The 11,809-nt window shown below is 52.1% G+C and overlaps 2 protein-coding genes across 2 annotated transcripts in view; one reads left to right on the top strand and one right to left on the bottom strand.

Moving 5' to 3' along the window:
• Positions 1-5,987: 5,987 nt before the first annotated feature.
• On the top strand, positions 5,988-8,126 carry TUBB4B (tubulin beta 4B class IVb). The gene is made up of 4 exons (XM_057378347.1): positions 5,988-6,116; positions 6,203-6,311; positions 6,400-6,510; positions 6,920-8,126. The coding sequence occupies exons 1-4, from the start codon at positions 6,060-6,062 to the stop codon at positions 7,978-7,980; spliced, it is 1,338 nt and encodes a 445-aa protein (XP_057234330.1). The 5' UTR covers positions 5,988-6,059; the 3' UTR covers positions 7,981-8,126.
• Positions 7,291-11,809, bottom strand: part of CIMIP2A (ciliary microtubule inner protein 2A) — a 14,939-nt gene continuing 10,420 nt past the window's right edge. The window contains exons 6-7 of the mRNA XM_057378348.1: positions 10,404-10,521; positions 7,291-8,205 (exon numbers count right to left, since the gene is read on the bottom strand). Coding sequence (XP_057234331.1) covers positions 8,117-8,205; positions 10,404-10,521 — 207 coding nt within the window. The 3' untranslated portion in view covers positions 7,291-8,116. The remainder of the gene's footprint in view (positions 8,206-10,403; positions 10,522-11,809) is intronic.

Here is an 11,809-nt window from a genome sequence, read left to right as displayed (position 1 = left end):
TTGTTGCCYGCAGTCCCACTCTGCAGTACCAAGCTCACCTCCACAGGACCTAAGCTGTTTCTTTCTTCCCRTTCTCATGCACTCAGGCTCCCAGAGGTTGTAGGAGAGACCCAAGTTGGCGTCTTGGAATCCACAACCACTGGTGGAGCAAATCCAGCAGAAGAKGAGAGGAATGCCTTTTTGGATGGCTGGATTTAGTATCAGTATATTTTCATGTTGTTCGTATACCCTGCCTATGATCCTGAATCTGAGTATCTCTCCAGAGAAGTAGGAAGCCATATGATGTTTATATCCTATCTCATGGACTGTCACTCCTACTTCAAGAGCTAATTCTGAACACACTGAAGAAGTGCAGACCTGAAGGAATACTGGGATCAGGAAAGCTGCAATTTTTGCTACAGCTTTCTTAATATAAAAGTGCTTTCATAATGCCATCAAACCCAGGCAAGTCACAGTGTTTTGGTATCTTGTAAGAGCAGCCATTACTGTGTACTCATACACTGAGGTGGCCAGGTTCCCACCATGTGWGATATTCAGAGCCCTCCTGCCCTCGGATGCTGTCAGATCCCCGCTCAAGTCAGATAAACACAGAACAGGAACTGCTGCTTCCTGGAGTAGTGTGCAATGCCAGGGATCAGTCACGAGAGGGAGGCTGGCAGAGCACCCCAGGAAAGCCTCAGGAAAACTCTGACACAGCCAGTAGCTTCTCCCACCACAAATGACATCAATTAGTAAAGAGGCTTGTCTGGGAATGTGTCATRGATGCAGGGGAAAGACACTGCAGTATGGAAACTCCCAAGGTGTGGGATGTGAAAACAGCTCTAACCAGGGATTTAAGAAGCCATGGCATAGGAACAAATCCTCTATGCAGAGAGACAGMCACTAGCATGGAATATGAAGGCTCTTTTGGAAACAAGAGGGAGAAAGAATAATCCCTACCAGGAAGAGGATTGCCCTGGGAATGAAGAGGAGGTTTGAGAGAGACAGAGGAATGATAAAATCAACTTTTGTGTGAAGGAAAGCTTATTTTTGTTCACAGCAGGGGTGTCACCATATGTGCACCTCATGATCRAATTAGTCACCACTTCTTGGTGGAAAGTCTCAGGAGAAACAGATCCTCCAAAAGGAAGAAGGCAACAGCAATCAGGCTTATCACTGGACAAGGTACAGCAGTGGAGCTGTGGAACCTTCATGGGAACAATGTTCAAAGTTCACAGRTTTTAAACATGAAGGAGATGTAAATGGCCAATTAATGCTGAACCTTACATCGAGTAAAAGCTGGTTTAGCATTACCTTGTCTCACAGTATCACTGACAATGTTAAACACTYCTGGAGTGAAAGCTTTGAAGGGGAAAACTCATGGCTTTGTGAATGARGTTACTCAGTGGAAATCATCAAACCAAATGGAAGGAGCTCTTCTTCCACACAGATCATGGTTAAACCTCAGCACTCATCAGGACAGGAGGTTGTTTATGTCAAAAGTTTACATGGCTGCAAAAGGTGATTAGATAAATTCATAATAACACATTGAGGCAATTAAACAAAAAGTTACTTGCTTGTGGCTAAAGAGTTGCCTGAATCACCTGCCACATCCATATCTGTTTGCCCTGTTCTAGAGACAAGATACTGGCCTGGGTGGACCTGTGGCTTGATTTCATTCAGCTGTTCTGATTTCCCTTAGGCAGGGATCCCACAACTGCAYCTCTCACTCACTGGTCTCTGGAAGCAGCCTCTCACCTCCATAACTTCAATATCACAGGAGCAATAATTCCTGGAAAACAAGATTGTTTATCCTCAGAAGCAATAATCAAAAGACAAGAATGAGAAAACACCTGCACATACCCACGTCTCACTTCAGTTACCATAAACCTGGAACAACCCCAACACCAAAAACCCACACTCATCCTCCAGTGTCCCTTCCATTAACTCAGGGCTTGAGGTATTTACCTACAGAAACAGAATTAGTTCTGAGATTTCTGCCTGGGCTCCTGCCAGCCCCAGGTAGAGGCTCAGTTCAGACTGGGTGCTATTTACAGACACACAGGCTGCAATCTCGCTGGTTAAGCACCAAGAGAAGAATGACAGTCGCTGTCTGCCTGCCTGCTGAGGGGAGGGATCAGCTCTGTACACACACACAGAACACTGGTTCAGCAAAAGGGGAAGGCARTATGCAAAAGTGAAAAGAAAGTCCCTCCCCACTCAGCTCAAACCAGTTGTGTTTACAGTGAAATCTGTTTCCAWGCCAAAGGCAATACAGGTAGTTACAAAATCAAAACAATTACCATAATTTTTTTTTTAAACCCTAATATATCATTTAATATGATATGTGACAGAATGCCACATATCAAAACAGAAATGTAATTTCCAACTTAAGGTTTAGCTTCCCTGTGCCTTTCTTTGGGTTATACCAGGGTCTTTGGCCTTGTAACACTGGCCCCTGTATCTTCTAGAACAAATCTTACAGCATTAATTTATGCAGCACTTACGGATGGAGTCTACCCCTAATTGAAGTGAAACCTCCTTGCTTGCCACTTGCARCAGATTTTAAGGAGAGCTTTCAAAGTAATCAAATACCAGCTAAGACATATGTCTGCAACAAAAACACGATGTGGGAGCCACAAACATMCCACCTTAGTGCTGCTCCTTTCCCTGCCCTCCCAAATTGCTTTCCAGCATTCCCTGCTCCGTCAAGCTGCAGCCTCTCCACTAAACCAATGACCACTAGAAATGCACTTCAGCATTTTGATCAGGCAGGACCACAGAATGTGCAGCTTTTTCTACCAGAATTTGCCCCACACTCAGAGGTTTGCCTTGGGAGGAATGCTCCATGTGAGCCAGGGTTCTGGCACAGACACGCTGTGGTACATGTCCCCTCACCTCCTGGCACACACTAATTAATGCTGGGCTGCCACAGCATTAGAAATTGCAGGGCTGACATGATCAGTAGCTCCAGCAGCTCTCCATRGAGATTCCTGATTGTGTTGCTCCTCAGAGAGATCTTACAAATACTGGCATTTTACTTGTATTTAAAAAATGGAAAAATATTTAAAACAGAATTGTTATTTCCTGTGGATGTGCACATTGCTAAGAACAGAAGTACTCACTGACTAGGCTAGAATTAGCAAAAAGAAATACTGCACAAATAATTGGAAATGCCTCCATCCCACAGACGTTCAGATGGATGAATCTCCTGGGGAAACCTCTRGAAGCTCAATCAGAGAGCAAAGCTTAGTTCCTCCACAGGGTCCTACTCCTGCTCCACTGGGAGTGATCCCGCTGGTGTTCTGGAGACAGGTATGAGAGCCTTAACCAAGAAGAGCATTTCCCCTCTCACACTCCCTCTGGGAATGCTGGGGGTGGTAACAATTGCTCACTCCACACATTACAGCTTCACAAACATGAAAGGCAGTGCAGGCTCGAGTAGAGGCTGTGGGAAGCACAAAGGCTCGGGATTGCTCACACAGTAAGGAAATGGATGGCACTAATGCACAGGCCTTTGCTTTCTGGCTCTGGCTGAAAAAAAAAAAAAAAAAAAAAAACCCATCTCTGCATTAAGTACAACAGCATTTGCACCAGGAAACCTCCCCCAAGCCCTGCAGTGGCTCCCCTGCTCCACTTCAGGGACCATTTTCCAGGGCTTCCTGAGCACACATGCCTGTGAACGCTGTGCTGAGCACACCTGATGAGAATTGATGCTGAATGTACCTTCCCRGATAGCACAACACAAGACACTCTATATTTCCTGGTTTTCATCAGAAAGAACACAGGATTCCTTTTGTACATTACTCTGAAGAGATGGCATCACATCCTGCAGGAGAAACTGTCTTTACCGATTAGCACAGCCTTGTGTGAAATCTCAGGCAAGCCTTATCCAAATTCATCCTGGCTGCCTTTGATAGCTAAATGATGCTGCAGTATTCGGAATTGGTCACCTCAGACACTATCACAGGGAATAGAAAGGTGTTGTCAGAGGACTGCTCTGAGCTGGAGTGGGCTGAGCCATCCCTTTCCACYGATTTCAGTGTGAACACTACTCAATCAATGCCTGTAATTAGTGGGATAAATCTGGACCCKAATGCCTCTGCATTACTCAGCTATCTCACAGGGAACTGCACAAGCGTCCTGCACTCTGGCTGCAGATGTGCAGGATGAGCCATGTGTGTCTTCCTGGACACCTCTGAGGCTGACACGAGCCTTTCCCAGGACCCTCTCAGGTCACCCCTGATGTTCTGGGGCACCTCCCAGGCTGCTCCAAGTGCTCCTGGACTCCTTCCAGCACCGCTGTAGGAATATGTTGTTTGTATGCCAGAAACACCGATCGCCATAATGTTGATATTAAGCTGACTATCAGAGGCCATTCAACCTCCAGTCAAAGCCTTCACGGGGCTTCTATATCCTGCCACCTCCTCACCTGACCCAGCCACAGGACTGGATTATTGTTACCCAGGCACAGATTCTGGGATGTGTACAAGCTGTTTGTGTGTCACACAGAGTTGGCCTGTGTCAGCAGAACTGAGGTCATGGCTGCCTTTGCCTCAGCCCACCCCACGGTGAGGCAGCAGGATGAGACTCCCTTCCTTTGGAGCTCCAATAGCAGCCTGTTTCAAGTTTTTGCTACGGTATGAAACAAGAAGAGGTGCTAGACTTGTAGACCCAGCTAGCATCACAATGAACATATACAACCATAAAAAGGCTCTGCTGAAATAATAATCAAACATGGTTAATAAAACTGTGACCAATGGATGTACTGTCTGGGCAAGAATGTGCTCACAAAGCTGGGCAGTAGAGTAAGGGACAGAGGAAAGCCGAGGGTGGTATTTATCCAAACTGGGGTGCCTCATGACAGGGCTGCAACACCCACAGACAGCTCCAYGTGGGGAAGCCTTGGTGAGCAATGTCTACCTGACACAGATTCACTCACAGACAGGACACCTTCACTGGGGCCTTCCCCTCACAGCACACAGGCCTCCACACAGCTGCCATTGCAAGGTTCAGCCCAGCCCCAAGCCCTCACAGCCCCCTAAGCCCCCACACTCCCCATGCCCCCAACAGCCCTCAGACCCCCTGAGCCCTCAGAACCTCTCAATTCCTCACACTTTCCTGATGGCCCTTTGAGCACTCACAGGTCCTCGAGCTCCCAGTCTCCTCACAGCAGCCCCTGACCACCCCCTCACAGGATCCCGTGAGCCCTCAGAGCCACCCTCAGCTCCCCAAGCCCTCACACTCCCTTCACACCGCCCACCCCTCCCGCCGTGTCCCGCCCCGATCCCTTCCCGCCGCCCGCGCGGTCGCCATGACAACGCCCGCGCGCGCGGCCCCGCCACCCTCGGGCGGAGCCGCGCGCCAGAAAGTGCTGGAACGCCGCTGCAGCCCGCGCGTGCGCACGCGGCGTCCTTCCCCCACCCACCGCGGCGCTGCGGCGCCGGGGGGGAGCGGGACAGGGAAACGGGGAGGGAGGGAACGAGGRAGATCCGCCTGGAGGAGCGGAGGCGAGGGGCGGGGGTCAGCTCTGGGGATCCGCGGGGAACCCGCCCTGTCCCGCAGTGAGGAGGAGCAGCCGCCTCCCCTGCGCAAAGCCCGCACACGGGTCCGTCAATRGGCGGCTGCAGCGGCCACCGCCCAGAGCCCGCTGCGGAGTCACTGCGACGGTTACCAGGGCACTTCGCTCTCCGCCAATCAAATGGCGTTAGCTCATCCCCCAGGGCCGGCAGCCAATCGGCTTCGACATCAATCATTCAATTGAGCCAATCGGGAACGCCATGAGCGAGSTGGGGCGGGCACTCGCGGGTCCCGGTTGCTTAACTGTAAAGCCAACAGACACGGGGGCGGAGCGAATCGGAGCCGTCAGTTTGAGTGACAGCAGTAGAGCCAATCATATTCTCTCATTTGTAGAGCCTCGCTACAAACAGCCAATCGTTGCTGCGGATGGCCGCCTGGGCGGGGAAAAGACGGCTGCGCGCGCATTCCGCTGCTATATAAGGGCTGGCGGTTGCCTCACGCAGCCAGAGTCGGTTGGGGGAAGGTTGAGATCTGTGAGAGTGGTCTGACCCGTCGCCATCATGAGAGAGATCGTGCACCTGCAGGCCGGGCAATGCGGAAACCAGATCGGAGCCAAGGTCCGGGCGGGGAAGGAGGGCGCGGGGGCGGGAGGGGAGCGCGCCCGGTCCGATGCGGCCGCCGCTGACGCGCTTCTCTTCGGCAGTTCTGGGAGGTGATCAGCGACGAGCATGGTATTGACCCCACCGGCACCTACCATGGCGACAGCGATCTGCAGCTGGAGCGCATCAATGTCTACTACAACGAGGCCACAGGTAGGGCCCGGACCCACCCCCCCGCCCTGGCTCTCCCGGCTCCCTCGGCTCCCTCGGCGCGGTAGTCACGGCTCTCCCTGTGTTGCAGGCGGCAAGTACGTGCCCCGTGCCGTGCTGGTGGACCTGGAGCCCGGCACCATGGACTCGGTGCGCTCCGGGCCCTTCGGGCAGATATTCAGGCCAGACAACTTCGTGTTCGGTGAGTGCGCGGGGGCGGGAGGAGCCGCGGGGTGGGGCGGGCAGGGCACTGCGGGGCTGCCCCGCCGCACATGCTCCGAGGGACCGGCCCGGACGGGGCTAATCCTGGCGTGGAATACCGGGATTGCGGCTGGGAGCAGCTCCGAGGCGGCACCAGAGGTCGTTGCTCTTCCGATTCTCGTTACCGCCTCCGTGCGTGCCATCGGGAGAAATGGAGTGGCTGCTGTATCATTGATAATTAATGTTTTCCCTGTGTCTGCCGAGCCACTGCAGAGGTGCCTGTGTGAAACCACAGCCCTGCGCTCGATAAGATGAAAGCTTTCATGGAGCYTGATGCTCTTAAGCTTTGCTTGCAAGCAATAAGCAGGAAGCAGTGACCGTAATCTAATATGAAAATGGCTCTTTTCCAGGTCAGAGCGGAGCAGGAAACAACTGGGCAAAGGGCCATTATACGGAAGGTGCTGAATTAGTCGATTCTGTGTTAGATGTTGTAAGAAAGGAGGCAGAAAGCTGTGATTGTCTCCAGGGCTTTCAGCTTACTCACTCCCTGGGTGGTGGCACCGGCTCTGGCATGGGTACCCTTCTCATCAGCAAAATCCGTGAGGAGTACCCTGACCGAATTATGAATACTTTCAGTGTGGTGCCCTCCCCTAAAGTGTCAGATACTGTAGTAGAGCCCTACAACGCCACTCTGTCGGTGCACCAGCTGGTGGAGAACACGGACGAGACTTACTGTATCGATAACGAGGCGCTGTACGACATTTGCTTCAGAACACTGAAGTTAACGACCCCCACCTACGGTGATCTGAACCACCTCGTGTCRGCCACCATGAGCGGTGTCACCACCTGCCTGCGGTTCCCGGGCCAGCTCAATGCTGACCTGCGGAAGCTGGCRGTGAACATGGTTCCCTTCCCACGTCTGCACTTTTTCATGCCTGGGTTTGCCCCRCTCACCAGCCGTGGGAGCCAGCAGTACCGGGCTCTGACAGTGCCAGAGCTCACCCAGCAGATGTTCGATGCCAAGAACATGATGGCAGCGTGTGACCCTCGTCACGGCCGCTATCTGACCGTGGCCGCTGTCTTTAGGGGCCGTATGTCTATGAAAGAGGTGGATGAGCAAATGTTAAACGTTCAGAACAAAAATAGCAGCTATTTTGTYGAATGGATCCCTAATAATGTTAAAACAGCAGTCTGTGACATTCCACCTCGCGGCCTCAAAATGTCTGCCACCTTCATTGGCAACAGCACGGCCATCCAGGAGCTGTTCAAACGCATTTCTGAGCAGTTCACTGCGATGTTCCGCAGAAAGGCCTTCCTGCACTGGTACACAGGGGAAGGAATGGATGAAATGGAATTCACAGAGGCTGAGAGCAACATGAATGACCTGGTGTCTGAGTACCAGCAGTACCAGGATGCTACAGCTGAAGAGGAGGGAGAGTTTGAGGAGGAGGCTGAGGAGGAGGCTGAGTAAAGCTATGCAGTTGAACACCTGTAAATTTTGTTTAAAGTTGTATGAACTCTCTCATTCAAAAGTTCTGTTTGTGTTGTGTTATTATTGCTGTTTCCAAGTCACTCCCAATGCTGTACAGGCACCATTAAAGCAGTTTTCACAGTGCACGTCCCCGTCTCCTCTGTTCATGGCGGTAAGATTCCCGTGTGCCGTTCCCRTAAGTTACCCCGTAAATGTCCCGCAGGTCTGGAAAAGAAAAACAATGGACTTGGCACCTTGTCCATGGCAACCACCCTTCTCCYGCCCTCAGCCAGGAGACGCCTGTTGTGTCATTGGCACCATGGCAGTCCTGCTCCTGGTAGCATGGGGATTGAAGAAATGCTCTGATATTGCCTTAGCATCAGGTACTGCTGGAGGGGAGTACATTTGACAGGCGGGAATGGAGTTAACTCCAGGCTGTATCTAAATTTAGGTACCTGCCTGTGGCCTGTTCCAGCCTGGTGCGGCAGGAGCTGCGCAAGGGCTGCGGGAGGTTTGAGTTGCCTGGGCACAACACGGTGCCACCGAGCTGCCACCCAGCACTGGGTGTTCCTGGCACCAGCTGAGCTGTTCTGCTGCAGCTGCTGAGCACTGCACACCCAGCAGGGAGCTGGGGCCTGGCCCAGGAGCGCTGGGCACAGCTGTGACAGGTGACACCAGAGCTGTACTATGCATGCAGCCCTCTGCACTGGCTTTAAAAATCACTGTAGAGGCTTTGAAAATCTGGTATTTGTACAGCCTCTGCTTTTGGGCTGAGCTGAACACCTGACAAGTGTCATACACTGGTTTGTCTCCTGAAAACAGGTTTTTTTGTGTATTAACAGCAAATTTTTGCAATGGAAACCACATGTTCAGTGTTACTTCAAGTGACAGTTGTCACGGGAGCTGGACGGGGGAGCAGGCTGCTTCCATGCTGAAGAAATTCTGTTCAGCATTCTAAATTATAACTGCTTTTGTTTAAAGGTTTTCTGCCTTAATTAATTTTCTCCACCCAGAGCTGGACTGGTTGGAGCAGTTAAAACTGTGCTGACTGGTGGCTCCAGAGGCAGGCAAGTGGGAATGTCTGCAGGAACAGGGCCCAGTGTCACACCTGCGCAGGGGAACAGGCTGGAGGGGGAAAGATGGCAGCAGATTCTAAAGCATGAAGTAACACTGGGGAGCTGATTCTTGCCCTGGGTTTTAAAGTGGGTTTTTCTTGCTCCTGTCCATTACTCACTGGCTGGCTGGGCACTGAGGGCAGGACAGCGYTGTCCTGTTTGGCAGAGCTCCATGAGTCCCCCTCCCTTGAGGAGCCTGTGCAGGAGGGCAGAGCATCAGAGCCCCGGGTCCAGCTCAGAACAGCTCTCCAGGGARCTCCAGCTTGGGTACTGCCTCATGGGGTGTGACCACAGCCCTCCCCAAGGAACCCAAAACACCCCAGAGACACCGTGAGCCACCCCAGGAAGGGACAGGGTGAGGTAACAGGGGACAGCAGCGGTGTCACCTCCAGAGTGGCCAAACCACACCCAGCTTTGAGCAGCAGGCCTGTCCAGCCTCACCTTTTTCCCAGCCATGTTGAGATGTCTCTGTCCTTCCCCTCAGGTCCTGAGTAGCCATTGTTCCTGCCTGCCTTGCCCAGGCCCCATACAAGGCTCATAAAGCCACCCTCACCACCTCAACCTTCTCCTCTCAGGGCCCAACCTCCTCGTCAGCCACAGCCCAGCCCTGCCAGGAGAGTTTTCCCAGCATTTGATTTCAATCCTATCACRTTTTGTGTTTTCCATTTTCCCCCTCTACACTGCAGTAAGGGYAAGCCATCAGTTGGGTTCTTCCCATCTCCATCATTTCCCACCCACATTACTGARCTGTGACCAAACACAGCAATGCATTAATTGCTGATTTGTTGGGATTTTTCAGCCTGGTACGTTAATGCTTTCAGGTGCACAGACACACCTTCCCATTACACACAAAATTCCTGCAGACCTCTCCTTTTAGGCAGCCCAAGACCTGACAGGGTTCAGGCAGGGACCTGTCCTGATGCAAATACCATTTCCCTACACTTTTGGTGCTTTCTCAACCCCTTTAAATAATCTACCTTTTCCTTTTTATCAGACTTCAAGCTTTTTAGGATAAATCCCTCTTTTGACATGTGMCAGGTGGGATGTCACTGAGCCTCCCCTACCTCGGCAGGGGGGTGGTGGCTGGAAATGTGAAGCCTCTCTGAGGCTGGCAGTGGGAATGCTGGGCTCTCCTGCAGCCAGGCAGGGCATGGCACAGCTCCAGCACCTCGGCACAGACCGGGAAAAACTCTACTACTGGTGCGGAACGTTTCAGTAATTGTTCGCTTGTGTGCCACTCCAGCCAATGACAGCAGCACTTAACCCAGTAATTAGTGACTTYCATTTTCACTCAGCTGATGAACTTACGTGGTACAAAGCCCATGTAGGAAGGTATGAGTCCAGCACGGYTGTAAATTTTGGTGTCTGGCCAGTGTGTCCGGGGATATCTGGTGCCCAAGGTATAAGGTGGATTTCTCTGCAAAAGCTGGAAAACAAAACAAAAAAAAAACCCCACAACATGGAATGGTTTATTTTAAAACATACTATTTTTACCAAAGTCATGTGCTTTGACTCTGCATTATATAAATTATTTAAGCCAACATAAAGCAATTCTCTTTCCAGTCCTGCTTTCTTCTAATTAAGAGCTACATTGTATCATCTCTTTTTCCACTCCATAAATTTTCCTCCTGTCAAATGTTGATAGCAGTCCCTGCCACCTCATYCTCCATGCCCACAGCATGGCCCAGGTGCTGTCCTTGGGATCTCTGCAGACCGGGCTGCTGAGATTTATTCCCTTGGGGATCATCCCCAAATCCCAAAGGCCTCGTGCTCCTGCTCYACTGTCCTGTGAGCCACCAGCACCTGCCTGAGCTGGGCCTGCTGCTGCACCGTGGCTGTGTTTGGGTTTGACCCCCTTCGTGTTTCCATGACTCCCACCAACAGTGGATAGCCTGTAATTCCCCAKCCAGSAGGGAATGTGAACTGAGGGAAGAGMGCAAATCATCTCCTGGACACATCCCTGCCCTTTGAGGATGGACACAGGCGAGGGGCTGGGCAGAAGGGTGGGTGTCACAGTTGGRTGTCACAGCTGGATGTCACAGCTGGCTGTCACTGCTCTGCAGTCACAGAACCCCTCAAGGTGGCCCTGGAGCTGTGCCAGGGATGTGGAGAGGGGATGTGGGTCACGGAGCCCTTTGTGAGTGGGATGGAGCCCAGGCTGCGGCTCCTCCAGAGGATTTTTGCTCTGCTGCTGCAGGCAGCGAGCAGTGATCCGTGGCACATCTGTAACCGAGGACAACAAAGATTTAGGGCAGCAGATTAGTGGCTTGAAGTCAGAAGCCATCTTAGCTGGAAATGTGGTGTGATTCTCCTCCCTTCAGCGCGTTTGCTCCGCCGGTGCTGCCGGTGCTGCGAGCCCGCTGAGCCCTGCGGCACACAGACCCCTCCCCGCTGATTCACGGTGTGGCAGGCGTTTCTGAGGACATCGGGACAGAAGGGCTTGGCAAACAGCACRTCCAGGGATAAATGCCTGGGTTTTGTTCTGTTAGCTCCATTTCAATTCCGATTCACGGCAGCGGGGAAGGAGAAGGAAGCCAGCACCGGGAAATGCATTTCATCCAAAGCACGGCGCTGCCCTGCCGCTCCCCCCGCTGATTTATTTCTTTCCAGCAGATTTCTCTGAGCTGGGGATCCTCAGTCGTGGTCGTTTTTCCTCCAKCAGCCCCATATGATCCGGGACGAAGGCACGGCAGTGTGTCCCGGGGAGCAGGAGG

This window comes from Malurus melanocephalus, unplaced genomic scaffold (genome assembly GCF_030028575.1).
Source record: "Malurus melanocephalus ecotype Western Australia unplaced genomic scaffold, MMel_1.1 scaffold_355, whole genome shotgun sequence".
NCBI lineage: Eukaryota > Metazoa > Chordata > Aves > Passeriformes > Maluridae > Malurus > Malurus melanocephalus.
The sequence above is the reverse complement of the archived record's forward strand: the minus strand, read 5'-3'. Positions and strand labels throughout refer to the sequence as shown.